We start from the raw sequence: 21672 nt of genomic DNA on the forward strand, positions 1-21672 counted from the left end.
TGGTTGTATTAAGATGCCAATCAATTAATAATTGGCTACGCGATTTGATTAGTAATACTTAAAATTGTTTATGATTACTATTAAAAGTGTACCATTTCTTTAACGCAAGGCAAAAAAACCGACAGGGGGCGCTGTACTTTGGCGCTTCGAAAGCCTAAAAATACACGTGAAGATCGGTAAGCTTTGTTTAAAAAATTCAAAATATCTGTATTTTGTGTTTGAGAGTATAGGCACCAGATCTGTTTGCAATATGAATGTTGCACATACATTCGTTAGAATACAAATTACACTACAAGGATTCTAGAAACTGTCTATTTTTGGTAAAAGCAGGGGCTATTTCTGAGTGGAACTGTCATGTATGTGTGTCATACCTGTGACGTAAAGGGAAGGGGGAATTTCCGCAGGCAAGTCGGGGCACATTCCTCACAATGAGAGCGTGGTGAGAAGTCGAAGCATCTTTTTTCTCCTAGTCAGGCACGAGGTTCGGCCATTTTCGAAATTTTAAAACTTTGACAACCCCGAAAATCAACACGGAATGGGTGTAAGAAAATTAAGAGAGGGGTGGATCACATTCCATAACATAAGAAGGGAGTTCATCGTCTTTTTGTGTTGGACACTATTGACCACAGCGGCAACTGCTTCAAAAGGGAAATCCGACCCATGTCCACTAAAGCAGTATTTTGATGTCGATCAAGACAGGTGTGTGCAGTGTACAGAATGTGACAGCAGTAAAAGGGAGATAGTCCTGCTCCCTTGTGGAATTAACGTTGACACTAAGTGTGGACCTTTTTGGAAAGTAGTGGACATTGATATTCGGCCAGTTGGTGAAAGTAGTGATCAGAAAATGCAAGCTGTTACAGAAGTGTCTCCTCCAAGTAATGACCCCCAGTGTATGTCAGAAGACACAAGCTACTGGAAGACATTGGCACTTGCCCTTATAGGTGTCATAGTTTTGATTATACTGGCAGGGATTCTTCTGGGGATTTACATCTGTGTCACAAGAAGAAGCAAAAAGCACAGCAGTGATAATCTGTACAACAGGGCAAGGCTGTTTTCTAGAGACAGACTCAATACCACAGAGTATCAGCATTCACTGGCTCAGATGGAAGGCGGTCTCTCAGGAAATGGACAAGACAAGAAAACATTGTTGCGTGTGTACAGACCACATATTTTTCAAGGGTCAGATATTTCTGATGAGGTCTTTGAGTCAGAAGAGAAGAAGCCCAACAAAGGCCGATTCAGACTTGGGCCTTTACCTCATTACTTCATGAGTCTTGGAGTAGTGTCTGAGTCTGAAGAGCCTGAAACACTAGATGATGGAGACCAGCATGAGGAAAATGGTTCCCAAAATCTATCATGATTAATAACTTGATATTCATTCAAATGACATTGTTTACATATCTGTGCCAAAGACATAAGAAGATTGACTAAGGGATGAGATTTTTCCAACTATTGGCAAATTTCCAACCTTTTAGGAGCCAAAAATACCATTGGCCTAGGCTTGGTGGCCCCCTTGACCCCACGTGGTGTTTTCTGACTTTTTCTCTTAATGACCGTCTAAGTCTCATCCCTGTTGACTTTTGTACTGTATAGTGTAAATATCTCTGGTTTAAGTTCCCAGTTGAAATTCATTCGTGTACACAGTTATTTATATTCAGAACTATGTAAAATGTTAAGTTATGTTTATTGTTATGATTGTTTTTCTCAGCTGCATCACTTTCTTATCTTTAAACAGACTGTTAAAACAGTTATCATGTGCTCAAAATTTATTATTATTTAAGATTCTGCTACGTCTTATAATGACTATAAGATAAAAATATATTCTATGACCATTGCACAAAGACTACAATAAGCAATTTAGAATGTTTACACAGATTAATATCCAAATAATATTGTGATCAAGGTAAACAATTAGTGATAGATACTCTTTCTTTCATTGCTGCAATTTGGTAAAGGATGAGACATACATATTCAGTATGAAGAGTATCTGTGAAGTTTGTTAAACAGGGTGAAAAGTAGGTATACAGGCTTCCTTTCCACTGCCATTTAAGTCTTCCGTATACCATGCAATTTTTCATACTTTTTTATCTTCTGTAATAATAACCAGCAATCTGTTTCTTACATTTATAACATGAAACTTACGAGGCAAAATTGCCTTAAATGTGAGGTGTTGTTTTAGTGTACATTCGAAATCTGAAAAGATTTTTCTTGATGTTTACCTGTACATATATCAAAGGCATGATCAATGCAAAGATAAGTGGAGGAGGAGGCATTTGTTAACCCACTGTTGCAATGGGGCGTGTTTGGGCAAAGTCCCAGTAATCAGAGAGAGTATTTGTATGTTCTGTTTGTACAGGGTCAGGTTATCAGCTTGTTCAGACCTGTCCATTGAAATGGAATATTATATAGGAGCCTATGAGATTGTAAAATACTACTTTGTTATCGTAATAAATACTGAACTTTGAATCTGATTGAATTATAATTTCGCAACTTTTTATTTAGTCCTCTAGTACTTTTTTTTACCCATAACTTCTGAGGTGAATATTTCACTTTTCTGTAGTGCTTTCAGTAAAATATCCTTTTTCAACACTGACAAAAAAAAAAAAAAAAAAAAAAAAAATTACATAGTGATTTGAAAATTCTTAACATATCAGATGTTTCTGTTCATTATGAAACTTATCAGTTATTTAAAGGGCGATTTTACCTTTAATGAGAAGGTAAGCCTTTCTTTATTCTCCATGATAAAATGGTTTACTGAGTGTGACCTAAAAACGCCCAGTCAGTGGAGAAAAGTTTTGTATATCAGCGTTGTGTCAGCATGGAGAAAGGATATAAATAGAAGCATTTTTGGCTCATCACAGCAGAACTCTGATAAGACCTACACGGTCAAATTCTTCTCTTAATTAAAAAATTTAAATGATTCAATTTATATCTTAAGTAGCCCAATCTAATGTGAAAGAGACATATCTTCTGTTTCATGGCTCTTACTGTCAAGAAGGAGAATAATAATGCTGGTTGAGTACTTTTCATGACTTTTGAGTGTGAACACCAATCAAACTTCCCTATTTCCTGAACCTTAAATGTGCTGAAACTTCCAGGGTGTCAGTATGACTGATACAGATGCTCCAGGCACAGTGTCTACACTGCAGCAACATGTCAACGAATGGAGGAAGCGTGTCAAGTCTGAGTATGTGAGGCTGAGGGCACAAAAGAGACTGAAACGTACTGATGAAATAAGGGTAATTGTGTTTGCCCAACTTGATAGTAATGCAGACTGGTTCAAAGCTTGTATCGTGTAGCACACTCCAGCTATAGTTGACTGTGCATATAAGTATGCTTTTGCTGTAAAATATATTTAATTCAAAAATTTTGAGATTTTGATTTTGTGCAGAGAAATGAAATCTGGCATAAGAGATGGTGGTTAGATGCCAATATGGTAGGTGGTGGAAGATGTTGATATGTCTTGTTCAGGTGGATAGTTTTCATTCTGATTTTAGAGCAGTTTTGCCAGCAATCGCAGGAGCATCAATGAGGCAGTAGAGCAACAAAATGAGTGGTGGAAACGACAAAGTGTACAGCCCCTGCATGCACCAGAGACCTTTAGCTACATGCCAGTCACCAAAATGGTAAGTTTACTGCTGCTTAGTGATAGTCCATTTGATGATATTTTTAATGTGGGTTAGTATCTTGCTTACACTGTCTCTTAGGGTTAGATTGTGTTGAAACTCCGCGTATTCAGTGTTTGGTACATGCACATTTTTTTTGTCAAGTTAAAAGAAGTTTTGTTTTTTTCTGACTGAGTGAGAAGCATTATTTGATAAAGATTTGTAATATTCAAAGCAAAAATGAAAAAATAGATGATCTGTTTATAAATTCATAAATGCTGGTGTACTGTCTTTTGAAAGGTGACAGTTAAAAAGAAGGAGTTTGCAATTCGTTTCTGGTTCAACGAAAAATTAGATGATCTGTATAAATTCATAAATACTGGTATACCGTCTTTTGACATCTGACAGTTGAAAAATCGATCTTGTGTTTTTAAAAAATTATTTTATTCGAATATTTCATGCCAACATCTCACCATCTTTGCTTTTTGCTAGATGGCTCAATCACTTATTAGATGATTTAATTATTATTAATAGGTCATACAGGTAATGAGAGTTTAAAAAATGTCAAAATAATTTCTGAGTGTTTTTGAGCTTATAAGATTACCTGTGATTTCAAAGTCATTGATAAACCCTTTGTCTTCACAGATAGCAAATATCCCAGTTACATGTTTATTTCTTGTTGATTCTGTAAATAGTGTGGATAGAGCACTCCCCTATTACTTTATAAGTGTCTATTTGAAACTGTGGTTAGTTTTATGTTAGAGTGCTGCCAAGGCTGCCTCCTGGTGCAGCATGCTGAGGTTATATTTATACCCATAGGAAACCAAATAGAAGCACTGACTGATCAGGAAGCCGTGGTTTTATTCTTTTATCTTCAGCTCTTAATGAAGGAATTTCTACTCAGCCGTTGGTAAAGGAGTAAATAAAGAGTGAATAGTGCTGGAGGCCGCCTGGTTTCCTTTGATACTTGCAATCAGATATGTGGACATTTTTTATCTAACATATTCAGGCCTTCCCAACTACCAGACTCGGCACCTACGGGTCCAGTATAAACCGGTTTATCTGACCACACTACGTTTTCAAGGTGTGTGTCAGATCGCATAAAAGAGTATCATACCCTATCACAAATTCTGTAAGCCTACCTGTCATCCGGGTATCACGCCTCGTTTTCGTCAAGTAGGAGTCGTATGAATAGAACAGACGACTCTCTCAATCAGGGGGTGGAAACGCGCTACTTATATGATTAAGACGAGCCTAGCCGTCAGTACCGGTTATTGTTTTGTGACCTTGAGGAGCAATTAGGTTTGGTCGTTGCGGCACGCATGAACAGTAGTTGAACTACCACACCTGGGTCTTTTGTTTTTGACAACTGTTCACTCGTCATCGAGGCGCTTGTTCAAGACTACAGGCTGATATCTACTAGTACTACCAGTGGCTTCATTAGTAACGTTCCCACAATACTTAAGTTTTCTGTCCGTGCATACAAACCCTGAAAAAGGACAGCCTCGCTGACGAGAACAATAGACGTTTCTCACCCCTCTCTAGGATTACCCCTGCCCTCAATCTCGTCCATCCCAGTAGTCATGAAAATAATTTAACCCCCGACAGAATATGCTTCTGCTATCAAATTAAGTCTACTTTTCTAAATTAATATATAAGTTTGCAAGTTCTTTTTTACAAAACATCATTGGCTATGTCCGAACCTAAATTTTATGTTAAAAATTGCGGTACTGTCAGATTTTAGCATAAACAGAGAAAATTGCAGCAGCGCATGAATCTAGATGAGATGCACTACTTTCCAACCCCGATTAGGATGGCTATCACATCGCGCACCAGGCAAAATCGGTGTGGTGGCTGATACTCTGTAATGCGATCTGACACACACCTTGAAAACGGGTAGTGTGGTGAGATAAACCGGTTTATACTGGACCCGTAGGTGCGGAGTCTGGTAGTTGGGAAGGCCTGATATTTTTCTGGTTATGGAAGCTAAGTCCTTTTGAGACGGTTAAATAATGTTGTTTGATGTTAAGGTATTTTTTCTTGAGAGGGAGGGGTTAATAAGAAGTTTTGTACAGACAAAGACTGTATCTTTTCATGACAGACACTGTGTGTGGATGTGAATTTTTCTTTTTTGATTAACCCAATAAATAGATTAATCATGACACTTCATATCCTCAAACATAACTGGAGTCAGGGATAAGATTTTTTCCAGCTATTGGTGGATTTCTGACTTTTTTGGAGCCAAAATGTTATTGGCTGATGCTGCCCTCTGGACCCCACGCCATGTTTTCAAACTTCACTAAATGTCAGTCTAATCCCCATTGGGCACCCTGAGCTTCAGAGCTAACTTGACACTAACCTCTTCACTGTAGCCTATCTTCATCGTGTCAAGTAACCTCTGACGAAAATAGTTGGACCTAGTTTATATAAGCCAATCAAATCCATGTTTCAAAATTTTTCACCAAAGTTTGGTGAAAACGCTGATTGGTTGACCGTCAATCGGCAATCCTCGGCTGATTCTGCAAGCTCCATACTAACAACATAGTTATTGTCGAGTGCGGAGACATACGAGTAGTTCCGAGTGTATTACCGTACACAAAGAAAGCAAGGCGAGTGACTACGAAAAAAATGTGTTAAGTTATCTCTTGATTCTTTGCAAAATATGAGTAAATCGGAATTGAAACCATAGGGTCTAGCAGTTTGAGGCCCTGCATCATTATCTACTGAGAGACGATGTTATTTGCGTGCTGCCCACAGGTTACGGCAAGTCCCTGATATTCAGCCTTATCTTTGATTGGTCCGGATTTGAACAAAGCGCGCTTTGACTCGTTCGCGTTCATTGGCTAGATCGTTTAATGAGTCATTGAGTGCGGGCTTTTAAATTTGATTGGCGGGCGGCGGAGGCAATCGAATCTGGTCAGAGGTTACTTGACACGATGGAGATAGGCTACAGTGAAAAGGTTAGTGTCAAGTTAGCTCTGAAGCTCAGGGTGCCATTGGGTGATTTATAGCACCAAAATACAGGCCTTGTTTGATAAGCAGCTTTATGGGACCAACTCTTGAAGATGTGCAGTTTTTTTTCGTGAATTTTTCATTTTTTCACACAGCTTTTTTGAGAAGTGCCTTTGAACTCCCATGAGCCTCAAGCCTTCTGCCAGGTGCATTTGTTGAATGCCCACATTAGCAGTAGTACATAATTAGATATTTGTGACACTGATTATGCTGTTAAGGTTTAAGTTATACTCAACAAAATTGGCTGAAAACTATTTTGTGCACTGTCATTGTTAGCACAATGAATAGATTTCTCCCTCTTTGTTAATGACACAATCATCTTATTTGAAATCTTTATGAATGGTAAAGCATGATCATCATTCAGATACAAGATATACTTTGTCACGGTCCACTTGTGGGTCTCCGTTTAAGTCCTGATTTTTAAATTCATTTAAACACTGATTAATAGGAATAGATAACAATCAAGGACAGGCTAATTTCTTTCCCTGTAAAAGATGATATCACAAAATTTTCAAAGGTTGTTGAGAAATGCATGCTGGCTCTTATCATCCAATTCATCTGCCATTTTGTCATCTTGCACTGGCTTACTTGATCTAGATGTGACAACTAGTGGATTTTGTTCTAAATGTATTTTTCCTATCTTATCAAGAGAGATTTTGCTTAGAATTGGCTGATAGCAAGTATTCAGTGCATTAGAATCAAAGTACAGCCTATGTCTAGCACGAGGATTATAATTTCTTCAGTTGTGTTACATTTTAAGTTTTTTTTACAGAAACCTTGAATCATCAGTATTCATTGATAAAGATTGTTTACCTTTAATGATATTTCAAATTACATGTAGTTTATTGTACCACCAGCGTTAGCGCTGGCGGTACACATGGTTTCGGTCTCGTCCGGATCGTTCCGCCGGCTCCGCCGGCTCCGCCGGCTCCGCCGGCTCCGCCGGACGGCTACCGTTACCGCTTCTCCTCCTAGACGGTAAGGCCCCCCATACCCATCTCATGGATTTAGGTCACCTATAATCTCAACTCGTTCCACGTAAAATTTGGGCTTTGTCGGTATTGGGGTCTGGGTGTGGCACTCATTGCAATGCACCCTTGTCCAAAAATGGCAAAATTAAATGCTAATTATCTACCCTACGGAAGGAGTTACGGGAAAAATTTCTACAGACGGCTTTCCAAAAGTCATATGTGTAGATTTCAAATATACCCTCGGATTTGACCTTTGACCTTTACTTCAAGGTCAAATGGGCCAAAATTTTCAAAAAAATGAAATTTTTTACGAAAAAAAAATTTTTTGCCCTGTTATTCAGACACCACACAGACTTAACCAATAATATTATTGGAAAGTGTTACCCTTCAGGTCATCTTTCATCTCCGTGAATTTGGGGTCAATCGGTGCATTTTCACAGGAGTAGCGGCCATAAGATACCGAAACTGAAAACTGTCTCTAATTCGGGAACCGTTAATGCTAGAGACCCATTCTTTTTTGCATTTTGTAGAGCATGTAAAGCCCAACACTGGAGGTGGTCTCGGTTTTTTTGTATTCCATACGGTTTTCGAGTTACGCTGTATCAAAAAGTACATATTGGTGGTGAAAGGAAAATGTACGGAAGCCCACTGGTGCCATATGTAGAAAAAAAAATTATCTCGAAATTTCGAGATACTATTTTGAAATTTGAACAAAAAAATTTACCAACAGCGTTAGCGCTGGCGGTACACATGGTTTCGGTCCCGTCCGGTCCGTTCGCCGGCTCCGCCGCCATGTTACCGTTACCGCTTCTCCTCCTAGACGGTAAGGGCCCCCGTACCCATCTCATGGATTTAGGTCACCTATAATCTCAACTCGTTCCACGTAAAATTTGGGCTTTGTCGGTATTGGGGTCTGGGTGTGGCACTCATTGCAATGCACCCTTGTCTAAAAATGGCAAAATTAAATGCTAATTATCTACCCTACAGAAGGAGTTACGGGAAAAATTTCTATAGACGGCTTTCCAAAAGTCATATGTGTAGATTTCAAATATACCCTCGGATTTGACTTTTGACCTTTACTTCAAGGTCAAATGGGTCAAAATTTTCAAAAAAATGAAATTTTTTACGAAAAAAAAATTTTTTGCCCTGTTATTCAGACGCCACACAGACTTAACCAATAATATTATTGGAAAGTGTTACCCTTCAGGTCATCTTTCATCTCCGTGAATTTGGGGTCAATCGGTACATTTTCACAGGAGTAGCGGCCATAAGATACCGAAACTGAAAACTGTCTCTAATTCGGGAACCGTTAATGCTAGAGACCCATTCTTTTTTGCATTTTGTAGAGCATGTAAAGCCCAACACTGGAGGTGGTCTCAGTTTTTTTGTATTCCATACGGTTTTCGAGTTACGCTGTATCAGAAAGTACATATTGGTGGGGAAAGGAAAATGTACGGAAGCCGACTGGTGCCATATGTAGAAAAAAAAATTATCTCGAAATTTCGAGATACTATTTTGAAATTTGAACAAAAAAAAAATTATCTCGAAATTTCGAGATAGCATTTTGATATTTGAGCAAAAAAATTTATCTCGAAATTTCGAGATAGTATTTTGAAATTTGAACAAAAAAAATGCTATCTCGAAATTTCGAGATAATTTTTTTTTTCAACATATGGCACCAGTCGGCTTCCGTAAAAATGTGCAGTACGGTAATGGATAATAAATTTTGAACTCCGGAAAAATAAAACATAATGCTTGGCAAAGCAGACAACTTGTGGTCAAAAATGACATTATTTTATCAAATTTAAACTTCTGCAACTTCAGAGAACCTCCCATTTCAAGAACTTTGACCAAAATGACCTTTTCTTTATTTTAATTAATTTTTTCTGTAGGAAATTTATGGCACATTATGGTAACTCCAAAATTATAACATTTAGTCCCTTATATCTCCAAAACTGGCAGAGATAGGTCCATAGTTACTATTGAAGTTGAATAGGAAGTCATATACTGGCAATCTTACTGTGACCTTGACATTGACCTTTGACCTACTTTTCACCTTGAACTGAACTTTGCAAAATTTGCTTCCCTTTTATCTCCAAAACTGGCAGAGATAGGTCCATAGTTACTATTGAACTTGCATAGGAAGTCATATACTGGCAATTTTACTGTGACCTTGAAATTGACCTTTGACCTTCTTTTCACCATGAACTGAACTTTGCAAATTTTGCTTCCCTTTTATCTCCAAAACTGGCAGAGATAGGTCCATAGTTACTATTGAAGTTGAATAGGAAGTCATATACTGGCAATCTAAATGTGACCTTGAAATTGACCTTTGGCCTACTTTTCACCATGAACTGAACTTTGCAAATTTTGCTTCCCTTTTATCTCCAAAACTGGCAGAGATAGGTCCATAGTTACTATTGAAGTTGAATAGGAAGTCATATACTGGCAATCTTACTGTGACCTTGAAATTGACCTTTGACCTACTTTTCACCATGAACTGAACTTTGCAAATTTTGCTTCCCTTTTATCTCCAAAACTGGCAGAGATAGGTCCATAGTTACTATTGAAGTTGGATAGGAAGTCATATACTGGCAATTTACTGTGACCTTGAAATTGACCTTTGACCTACCTTACAATGAACTTAACTTTGATTGCACCATTTTTAGTTATATATATTTTTTGCATATTTTGAAAATTCTTGTTGATTGCATTTTTACAGCTTGTCAAGCACAAGACTGGTGGCTGCACCCCTTATTTTGTGTATGTGGGGGTCTATACGAATGCGCTTGCTCCAGCTGGTGGTACAATATTCGGAGGCGGTATCGCCTCTCTGATCCTCTAGTTATATCAGTTTTATGTGAGATATAAAGGAATGTTAATTGAGTTTTTTTTTTTAACATATTTTCATCAAAACTTATCAGCATGTTATAATGAAAATACATGAGGTCCTTACAGTAACAATAAAAATGTTTGTACCCTAAGATCAAATGCCATATTTTCCCTGTTCCAGTGTGAGGTGAAGAGTGGTATGAAGTTTCCTCCCCAGATGGCGCCCCTCAGGATGTTCAATGCCATACCTACTATCCCTGTGATGTACACCTGGGCGCCATTGCAGCAGAACTATATGGTAAAATACTTAGTGCCTTTTCTCACTTTTTATTATACCTAGTTTTTTCTCTCTCTCTCTCTCTTATTTATTGTACCACCAGCGTTAGCGCTGGCGGTACACATGGTTTCGGTCCCGTCCGGATCGTTCCGCCAGACGGCTACCGTTACCGCTTCTCCTCCTAGACGGTAAGGGCCCCCGTACCCATCTCATGGATTTAGGTCACCTATAATCTCAACTCGTTCCACGTAAAATTTGGGCTTTGTCGGTATTGGGGTCTGGGTGTGGCACTCATTACAATGCACCCTTGTCTAAAAATGGCAAAATTAAATGCTAATTATCTACCCTACGGAAGGAGTTATGGGAAAAATTTCTATAGACGGCTTTCCAAAAGTCATATGTGTAGATTTCAAAAATACCCTTGGATTTGACCTTTGACCTTTACTTCAAGGTCAAATGGGCCAAAATTTTCAAAAAAATGAAATTTTTTACGAAAAAAATTTTTTTTGCCCTGTTATTCAGACACTACACAGACTTAACCAATAATATTATTGGAAAGTGTTACCCTTCAGGTCATCTTTCATCTCCATGAATTTGGGGTCAATCGGTGCATTTTCACGGGAGTAGCGGCCATAAGATACCGAAACTGAAAACTGTCTCTAATTCGGGAACCGTTAATGCTAGAGACCCATTCTTTTTTGCATTTTGTAGAGCATGTAAAGCCCAACACTGGAGGTGGTCTCGGTTTTTTTGTATTCCATACGGTTTTCGAGTTACGCTGTATCAAAAAGTACATGTTGGTGGTAAAAGCAAAATGTGCAGTACAGTAATGGATAATAAATTTTGAACTAAAACATAAGGCTTGGCAAAGCAGACAACTTGAGTTCAAAAATGACATTATTTCATCAAATTTGAACTTCTGAAACTTCAGAGCACCTCCTATTTCAAGAATTTTGACCAAAACATTTAGTCCCTTATATCTCCAAAACTGGCAGAGATAGGTCCATAGTTACTATTGAAGTTGAATAGGAAGTCATATACTGGCTATCTAACTGTGACCTTGAAATTGACCTTTGACCTACTTTTCACCATGAACTGAACTTTGCAAATTTTGCTTCCCTTTTATCTCCAAAACTGGCAGAGATAGGTCCATAGTTACTATTGAACTTGAATAGGAAGTCATATACTGGCAATCTAAATGTGATCTTAAAATTGACCTTTGACCTACTTTACACCATGAACTGAACTTTGCAAATTTTGCTTCCCTTTTATCTCCAAAACTGGCAGAGATAGGTCCATAGTTACTATTGAACTTGAATAGGAAGTCATATACTGGCAATCTAAATGTGATCTTAAAATTGACCTTTGACCTACTTTACACCATGAACTGAACTTTGCAAATTTTGCTTCCCTTTTATCTCCAAAACTGGCAGAGATAGGTCCATAGTTACTATTGAACTTGAATAGGAAGTCATATACTGGCAATCTAAATGTGACCTTAAAATTGACCTTTGACCTACTTTACACCATGAACTGAATTTTGCAAATTTTGCTTTTCTTTTATCTCCAAAACTGGCTGAGATAGGTCCGTAGTTACTATTGAACTTGAATAGAAAGTCATATACTGGCAATCTAAATGTGACCTTTAAATTGACCTTTGACCTACTTTTCACCATGAATTGAACTTTGCAAATTTTGCTTTCCTTTTATCTCCAAAACTGGCAGAGATAGGTCCGTAGTTACTATTGAACTTGAATAGGAAGTCATATACTAGCAATCTAAATGTGACCTTAAAATTGACCTTTGACCTACTTTTCACCATGAATTGAACTTTGCAAATTTTGCTTTCCTTTTATCTCCAAAACTGGCAGAGATAGGTCCGTAGTTACTATTGAACTTGAATAGGAAGTCATATACTGGCAATCTATATGTGACCTTAAAATTGACCTTTGACCTACTTTTCACCATGAACTGAACTTTGCAAATTTTTCTTCCCTTTTATCTCCAAAACTGGCAGAGATAGGTCCATAGTTACTATTGAACTTGAATAGGAAGTCATATACTGGCAATCTAAATGTGACCTTAAAATTGACCTTTGACCTACTTTACACCATGAACTGAACTTTGCAAATTTTGCTTCCCTTTTATCTCCAAAACTGGCAGAGATAGGTCCATAGTTACTATTGAACTTGAATAGGAAGTCATATACTGGCAATCTAAATGTGACCTTAAAATTGACCTTTGACCTACTTTTCACCATGAACTGAACTTTGCAAATTTTGCTTTCCTTTTGTCTCCAAAACTGGCAGAGATAGGTCCATAGTTACTCTTGAACTTGAATAGGAAGTCATATACTGGCAATTTACTGTGACCTTGAAATTGACCCTTGACCTATCTTACGAAGAACTTAAATTTGATTGTACCATATATATTTTTTGCAAAAGTTTAAAAATTCTTGTTGATTGCATTTTTACAGCTTGTCAAGCACAAAACTGGTGGCTGTGTCCCTTATTTTGTGTATGTGGGGGTCTATACGAATGCGCTTGCTCCAGCTGGTGGTACAATATTCGGAGGCGGTATCGCCTCTCTGATCCTCTAGTTTATTTTTATTTTTTACATATGTTGACCTTAATTTAATGGTTATTAATATTATTCTGAACTACCAGCTGCCCAAAAACAGTCTTATGCTTGATATAACTTTTCATGGCTGTCCATACATTTTCAATATGAATACTTCTTAATTGAAAATGATGAAAATCTATTGGTTTAACGGAATAATGTTACAGCCTGCCATATTGTGGTTACAGGTGGAAGACGAAACTGTGTTGCACAACATCCCCTATATGGGTGATGACATTTTGGAGCAGGATGGAGCTTTCATTGAGGACCTCATTAAACACTATGATGGCAAAGTTCACAGTGACAGGGAAGGGAATTTCATCGAGGATGATGTATTTGTTGACTTGGTCAAAGCACTCACTACCTTGGCTCCTGAAGTGGAGAGGGAGATGGGTATGGCATTTTTTTTTTTTTTTTTTAAATAGAAATAATTAATACTGGGATTCATCTGAAATTCATCTGTTATTTGAAAATAACATTTCAAAGTAAAATGGGATTGAATTTGATTTTTTTTCTTTTTCAAAGAAAAAAATAAAAAGAGCAACATAGGTCTAGGAGAAAACAGAAGAAAATATTTCTAACGTTTGAGTCATAAACACCTATAATTTCATGATTTTAACCTGTGAATGAAAGTGCATTTATATATTAAATAGACAGAAATGATCATTAATGTAATCAAAGTCTATTTTGATTTAGAAATTCCCTCCGTATATTTGTTTTATTGCCTTCAGGTTGTAATGTTGTTTTGTATGAATATCATAATCACTGTGATTGAAAAAGAAGATTAAGAGGGATGAATGAGATATTTACATCAAGAACCAGTGAAATGGGTACTCCAGTTCTGTCTGTATAATTCCAGGTCAGCCCAGCAGCAGTTCTGACGATGGTCCAAGTGAGCTGATATTTGAAGCCATTGCCAGCATGTTTCCAGACAAAGGCAGTGCAGAGGAGCTGAAAGAGAAGTCAGTAAACACACTTCATGGCATCTTTTCTCCTGTTGCCTCACACTCAAGTGAAATGAAGTACAATTACCTAAATTTTGCTGTGATCCAGGCTTTTAGTTTGTTAAAATGGAAGGTGTGGGTAACACCTACAGTTGGATGTTTGTGAATTTTAATCACCTATGTGGTCTTTTACCTTGACTGGTGGGGCTATGATATTACTTTTGTGCCTCCAGGAGGCCCAGTTCCTTTTTATTTTATCAGCTCTAAAATTTATTTTAAGGTTAATTCTGGCAGAACAAATTAAGACTGGAAGTAAAAAAAAAACAAACTTATGTGCCCTTATTATGAATGTAACTGTCATATCTGTCCAATCTTTTTGCAAGTTTTGGGTCTAGAATAGCCATTGCCTGGAAGTAGTTTTCAGCAGTTTTGATCTCCATATATGTGTAACAGAGTTAAATTTTTCATCTGTTTATCAAACATGAGCTTTTTCTGTGGAAGAACAATTCCGCATTTTTTAATTCAATTCTGATGGTTCCTGAGATTCATCAAGGTTAGGGGCCGGGTCCCATGATAAATGTTATTTATTTTTTTTTTAACCATGTCTGGTTTATCATTATCGTTTCAGATTTAAAGAGTTGACTGAAGTGAAGGACCAGAACATTCTTCCGCCCGAGTGTACCCCCAGTATAGATGGTCCCAGTGCGGAGAGTGTGCCCAGAGAGCAAACCATGCACTCCTTCCACACACTCTTCTGTAGGAGGTGTTTTAAATATGACTGCTTTCTTCACCGTGAGTAAGGGATAATACAGGTCATGCTTGCGTTGATTTTCTTTGTTTTCTCTTTGCTTGACTTATAATATCATTTATATGGTATACTGAATGCTAACAATTTCCACCTTTCAAGTATGCCATGACATCCCCCCTCCCTCCTCCCCCCCCCCAAAAAAAAAGGGATATTACATGAACATCAAGAAGACAATAGTAAAATTAAAAGTCGTATTAAATTATTTGCAGATACATGAAAAGAGTAAGAAAATCATTTAATACATATTATAATGAGAAATAATGTTATGAAATGTGACATGACAAAGGTTTGGTTAGTAATACAAAAACATTATGAGGGACTTCAAAAAATTTTCAGCATACCACCCCACACCTAGCATGTTGGCAAGGAAGACACCAGATGTGAAAACAGATTCCGATCCATGTGGACCAGATTGCTTTCTACACGAAGAGGTACTTGGCCATTAAATATACCTATTATTTCATTTATAAAACTAATAAGTAAATGAATGAATAAAAAAAAAGAAAAAAGGAAATAAAAAAAAATGCACCATTGACATAATCCCTTTTCTTTTGGTATTTAGATGTTTATAACATAAATGAATTTATTACGTAATATGAATACTTTTATAATAATTATTATTATTTTTCTTTTTTGAAGTTTCTAAATATTCATGCTTTGTATATTTTCCCCACTTTGAAGAATGTAAATAGAGAAATCCCAGATTCAATCAAAGGCATCAAAAGTTCTCCCAGGGCGAAGAAGCGTAAACATGGCAGCCATCCGTCCACAGTGCCCAGTGCCATTGCAGATGACAGTGAAAAGAGTTCAGACTCTTCAGGTAGCTGAATTTTAATTCCTCTAACCAAGTTTGCCATAGCAAGCTTGCATTAGCATATGATTATTTTTACATGATTGGATGACAGTTAAGTTTAAGGTTTCATCAGATGCTTTTACTAAGGTCACATGTTAAGGTGAGGTACCCTGGTGTGTAATTTACTTTTTACCAGGGACAGTGACTTGGCTAAAGTACTCCATACAACTAGATGGTTCAGTTTGCTGTTTCAAACATTTCAGCCTTTGTGCCCAATTCGTAACTAGGTTATTCCATGCCTGTAACTTAGTATTCTGGCTGCAGAAATTATTACAGTGGAGCAAAATGTTTTTTCTTATTGAAACATTTTTTTCTTTACTTATTTATGGTACACTCATATGTTAAGCATATTTATATATCTCCTGTGACTTGTTTTATTTCAGACCAGTCATCGAGCTCTAAGAAATCAGATACAAGCTGTGACTGGGCAGGAGCAGAGTGTTCTCTGTTCAGGTGTCTTCATGATGTTTACTACAATAATTACTGCACCATGTCCAAATTGATAGGAACAAAGACATGTAAACAGGTAAGGAACTCAGAAAGGTGAACACCCACATTGTGGCAAACTTTGATACCTGTCACGAGGCCTGTTCGGCAATAAAATAAGCTGATCCATGGTAATAAATATATTTATACTAGTCTTGAGACCATAAGGTCAATGTTACATTTCAGCTTCTGTTTATTTATGCAAGTATCTTTGCATTGAAGCTGGGCTAGTCCATATGATAAATAATGTTAAAATGAAAATTTTTCTTTTAATTCCCAGGTGTATGAGTTTGCACAGAAAGAAGCCAAACACATCCCTGAGGTAGATGCAGACAAAGATCGAACTCCACCTAGGAAAAAGAAAAAGAAGCAGAGGTGCAGCATATTTTATCTAGATGCTATTTTCTCCTTTTAATTTTTTTTTTTAATTTATGTAATCTCACCATGAAAAGCTTATATTTCACTTAATGTGGTTGCATGTGCGGTATTTTGTAATCTTTATTTTTCATTTGCATTGTTTAAAAAGTTTCAATGTCATCACAGTTACAAAAAATGAAGTGTGTAGAAAGGTTTGAGACAGCTAATATCAACAAAACATTGTTATTTTCAGGCTTTGGTCTATGCATTGCCGTAAGATTCAGTTGAAGAAAGAAGGTCCATCTAACCACGTGTACAACTACCAGCCCTGTGATCACCCAGGCATCAAATGTGACGAAACGTGTCCCTGTGTGATGGCTCAAAACTTTTGTGAGAAATACTGCCAGTGCTGCCCAGATTGTAAGTAATGGGGAAGACTTTGGTGGTTGCATTGATCCGTTAATTGTAAAATTACTTTATTCTACTTGTAGAATATGATAATTAAAAAATGAACTTTGTGTAACAGTAAGAACTTTAAATTGAGTAAAAACAAGATTTTTCTTCAATTTGGAGGAGATTTTGTTTTTAGCTAAAATGTATCGTATCGCATTATTGTTTTGTAGGTACAAACCGTTTCCCAGGCTGTCGTTGTAAAGCCCAGTGCAATACCAAACAGTGTCCCTGCTTTCTGGCTGTCAGAGAATGTGACCCTGACCTTTGTGGAATGTGCGGTGCTGGTGAGTACCTAGACTTTTCAGAAAATACAAATGTCTTGCAAAGGGACTTTAAGTGGTTGTTGTTAGTAGTAAGTTCCCAAATGTTATCTTTTCTATATATTTGACATACAACTTATCCGTTTTTTCAGATACCTTGGATATTTTAAAAATTGCAGAAAAAATAGCGTTTTCTAAAATGACATTTTATTTTCAGATCAATTTGATAGTAAGAAATTTTCATGCAGAAATGTCAGTGTACAGAGGGGACTAAGAAAGGTGAGGCACAGCACACTGAAATGGACAAAATTGTCAATGAAGTTGGGCTGTTATGAATTATATTCACTGAACATGTGGACTTTTCATTTTCGTATGCATTTTAGACTTTTTAATGTCATGTGTTTGAAAACCGGAAGTGTGGTATATTGATTAAAAAACATTTTGTTTGATATATTATTGTGAAAAACATACGCTGTGTATGTATAACTATTATATCTTGCTGTTCTAGCATCTACTACTAGCACCATCTGATGTGGCAGGGTGGGGAATATTTCTTAAGGAAGCAGCAGAGAAAAATGAATTCATATCAGAGTACTGTGGAGAGGTTAGCTTTTCTATCTAAATGCCTTCCTAACATTTCTTACCTAAAAGTGTTGAAAATAAAATTCAAACCTAAGTATATCATACCAAACTACTAGGTATAGGGCAATGAAAGTTGTTGAAGGATATTTATTATTCTGTAATACTTCCACTACTTAGGTTAAATGTAGATACTGTGCAGTGTGTGCGTGCGTGCGTGCATGCATGCATGGTAAGGCTTATACTGTTTATAAAGACCTGTGTTTCTTTTAGATTATATCTCAGGATGAAGCTGATAGAAGAGGAAAGGTGTATGATAAATATATGTGCAGTTTTTTGTTCAATCTAAACAATGGTAAGGAGAATACTTTATGATTGTAAAGTTTAGAGATTTAATATAACCACATTCACAGAGATGCTTTAAATATAAGCAGTTTAACTATTCCCCAGAAAATAATTTGTTGGTGGGGTAGTTTTTTTCTCGAATAGTTTTTATTTGAAATGGAGTGACAATGTGTATTAATTATTTCTCAACACTTGCACATTATAATTTCATCACATTTTCAGATTATGTGGTTGACGCAACACGCAAAGGAAACAAAATCCGGTTTGCTAACCATTCTGTAAATCCCAATTGTTATGCCAAGGTGATGATGGTGAATGGGGACCACCGCATTGGTATATGTGCTAAGAGACCAATCCAGGCAGGAGAGGAACTCTTCTTTGACTACAGGTATGGTCTTTTTTTACCAGTTAGTCAACAGACCAAATGGTACAGACTTAAATGATGAATTGCTAGGCACACACTCACACTCTTCTATTTTGAATGTCTTCATGTTGATGCCTTACTACAGGTTAAATTTTTTAATGCTTCAAGAGGAAAGATTAGAGGTTTTTTCAACACTTGCAGACTTCATCTGTGTATATTATTGTATGTGTGACATGGGTAAGAATGGCAATGTTTTTTCTGATAGTTTTGACATTTTTATTTAACCAGATATGGTCCAACTGAACAGCTGAAATTTGTGGGGATAGAACGCGAAACAGAGGTATGCTAAGGCACTGCCAGGTAACTTGGAAACATTTTGCCAGAAGTTGAGCTGTAAGACTATAATTTACCTGACCATCCTTAGGATTTGAAAGTTTCAATATATGGACTAGGAGACTTGCACAGGGCATTTTATGCACTTGTTTTTGGCCAAGTGTTTCAGTTTGCTGATATTATGATGAAGTTAGTTGTCATTTCACTTGTGGATTGATCTTCCTGAATTATACATTCCAGCAAAATAACAATCCTGGTGTATAGAAAGAAGAAAATGTGTTGAAATATACTTAAATGGCTCTGCTGTTGGTTTTAATTTTATTTAATACATATAAATACCATGCAACATCTGAGATCAAAATGGTGAGAAAAAGAAATATTAAAATAAAACATGGACTTGATTTGTACATATGCTCAGTTATAATTTACATTTTGTTTATTTTAAAGATAAATTAAGCATGAATTTTGTAAGGAATTTGATATACTTGTGTAGAGATTCGTATTCTTATAACTGTCCATTTTTTTTTTCAATTGAATTTTTTTACATTATAAATGATATGTAATGTGCCATGTTCTGAATCTTGCCTGATAATAAAGTGGTCATATCCTTTTTAAATGATATATTAGATCTGCCCTTACTGGCATTAATCTCGGGATTTACAAGTGATTTTTTTTTACTATGTTTTGATACATGAAATTGTCTTCTCTGGCAAAATTGGGATCTGTACATAAATGTCTACAAGTCCATATATTTTGGATTAAAGATAATTTAAAAATGTTCTTTATTAGTTACAAAGCATGTGCATATAGCTGAGGTTTAATAATATATGATTTCTTTGTGGCAAGTTTACCTTATTCATTTGGGATTTTCAATTAACTCAATAAACTTCAATAAATATGTTTGATGTTGCTTCCTTTTGATATGAAATTGTTTCTCAAAAGAATGCTTTATCTTTAAGAAATTTGTAAGTTTGTCAAATTTTGGTTTTCACCGTCTTTTATGTACAGACACTGCATTCTTGTAATAATTCTGTCTGTCTGGGAACTAATAAAATGTATATCTATGTAATGTGGATGATCATAGTGGGAATTTCACAGTGATTGTCCAAAAATATCTATCCAAATACGGCACTTGTGGCAGCTACTCTATATCTCCTTACTGAGAGACAGTCTTACCATTGCATTAACATGACACTAGACAGTAAACACACTTTAAACCTAAACCAATAGGGCACTGAAATCCTGTTTGATATGGGCAATAACATCGAAAAAATCACAACACTCTCACTTCAGTGATATCTTTGCACTTCTTTTTGAAAATTTTCTTGAGCAATGTGTTTTTATGATGCTGAGTACATAATTTAGGACCCATAACCCAAGATATCTTATACAATAAAAACTAATCGGTAAAAATAGTTATGGGTCAAACAGAACAGGTCCTAAATAACCATTCGTGAAGATCATCCGGGAAGAAGTTTATGGTAAAGTGAGCAGTGTTCTACTTTATAATGTATAACATTTGTTCAAAATTTTTTGTTCTTTGGGCATAAAAAGACAGTTGAGTTCAATAAAAGTAATATTTGGAATTAGTGTTTTGAGTCAAGTGCTCTTCCAGGTCGCCATTGAAGTTATTTGAAGGTAAGTAATTGTACCACCAGCGTTAGCGCTGGCGGTACACATGGTTTCGGTCTCGTCCGGATCGTTCCGCCGGCTCCGCCGGACGGCTACCGTTACCGCTTCTCCTCCTAGACGGTAAGGCCCCCCATACCCATCTCATGGATTTAGGTCACCTATAATCTCAACTCGTTCCACGTAAAATTTGGGCTTTGTCGGTATTGGGGTCTGGGTGTGGCACTCATTGCAATGCACCCTTGTCCAAAAATGGCAAAATTAAATGCTAATTATCTACCCTACGGAAGGAGTTACGGGAAAAATTTCTACAGACGGCTTTCCAAAAGTCATATGTGTAGATTTCAAATATACCCTCGGATTTGACCTTTGACCTTTACTTCAAGGTCAAATGGGCCAAAATTTTCAAAAAAATGAAATTTTTTACGAAAAAAAAATTTTTTGCCCTGTTATTCAGACACCACACAGACTTAACCAATAATATTATTGGAAAGTGTTACCCTTCAGGTCATCTTTCATCTCCGTGAATTTGGGGTCAATCGGTGCATTTTCACAGGAGTAGCGGCCATAAGATACCGAAACTGAAAACTGTCTCTAATTCGGGAACCGTTAATGCTAGAGACCCATTCTTTTTTGCATTTTGTAGAGCATGTAAAGCCCAACACTGGAGGTGGTCTCGGTTTTTTTGTATTCCATACGGTTTTCGAGTTACGCTGTATCAAAAAGTACATATTGGTGGTGAAAGGAAAATGTACGGAAGCCCACTGGTGCCATATGTAGAAAAAAAAATTATCTCAAAATTTCGAGATACTATTTTGAAATTTGAACAAAAAAATTTACCACCAGCGTTAGCGCTGGCGGTACACATGGTTTCGGTCCCGTCCGGTCCGTTCCGCCGGCTCCGCCGCCATGTTACCGTTACCGCTTCTCCTCCTAGACGGTAAG

General features: G+C 36.8%; 1 protein-coding gene across 2 annotated transcripts; it reads left to right on the forward strand.

Annotated features, from left to right (window-relative positions):
• Positions 1-7: 7 nt before the first annotated feature.
• Positions 8-19996, forward strand: LOC106181368 (histone-lysine N-methyltransferase EZH2). 2 transcript variants are annotated; one of them, XM_087004726.1, is made up of 18 exons: positions 8-176; positions 3099-3239; positions 3498-3626; positions 10602-10718; positions 13505-13709; positions 14176-14278; positions 14889-15052; positions 15405-15499; positions 15750-15888; positions 16305-16447; positions 16688-16782; positions 17018-17184; positions 17388-17501; positions 17695-17756; positions 17986-18081; positions 18330-18411; positions 18624-18789; positions 19054-19996. In XM_087004726.1, the coding sequence occupies exons 2-18, from the start codon at positions 3108-3110 to the stop codon at positions 19112-19114; spliced, it is 2070 nt and encodes a 689-aa protein (XP_086860852.1). In that variant the 5' UTR covers positions 8-176; positions 3099-3107; the 3' UTR covers positions 19115-19996. The 2 variants fall into 2 exon arrangements, with proteins under 2 accessions (XP_086860852.1, XP_086860853.1); XM_087004727.1 differs by lacking the exon at positions 8-176 and adding an exon at positions 270-404.
• Positions 19997-21672: the final 1676 nt, after the last annotated feature.

This window comes from Lingula anatina, chromosome 2 (genome assembly GCF_051362555.1).
Source record: "Lingula anatina isolate TDL-2025a chromosome 2, LinAna3.0, whole genome shotgun sequence".
Lineage (NCBI taxonomy): Eukaryota > Metazoa > Brachiopoda > Lingulata > Lingulida > Lingulidae > Lingula > Lingula anatina.

Coding starts and splice junctions, on each gene's coding strand:
- LOC106181368 (XM_087004726.1), top strand. CDS start 3,108: ATGACTGATACAGATGCTCCAGGCACAGTGTCTACACTGCAGCAACAT. Junction 14,279..14,888: donor GCAGAGGAGCTGAAAGAGAA/GTCAGTAAACAC, acceptor TTATCGTTTCAG/ATTTAAAGAGTTGACTGAAG. Junction 15,500..15,749: donor ATTGCTTTCTACACGAAGAG/GTACTTGGCCAT, acceptor CCCACTTTGAAG/AATGTAAATAGAGAAATCCC.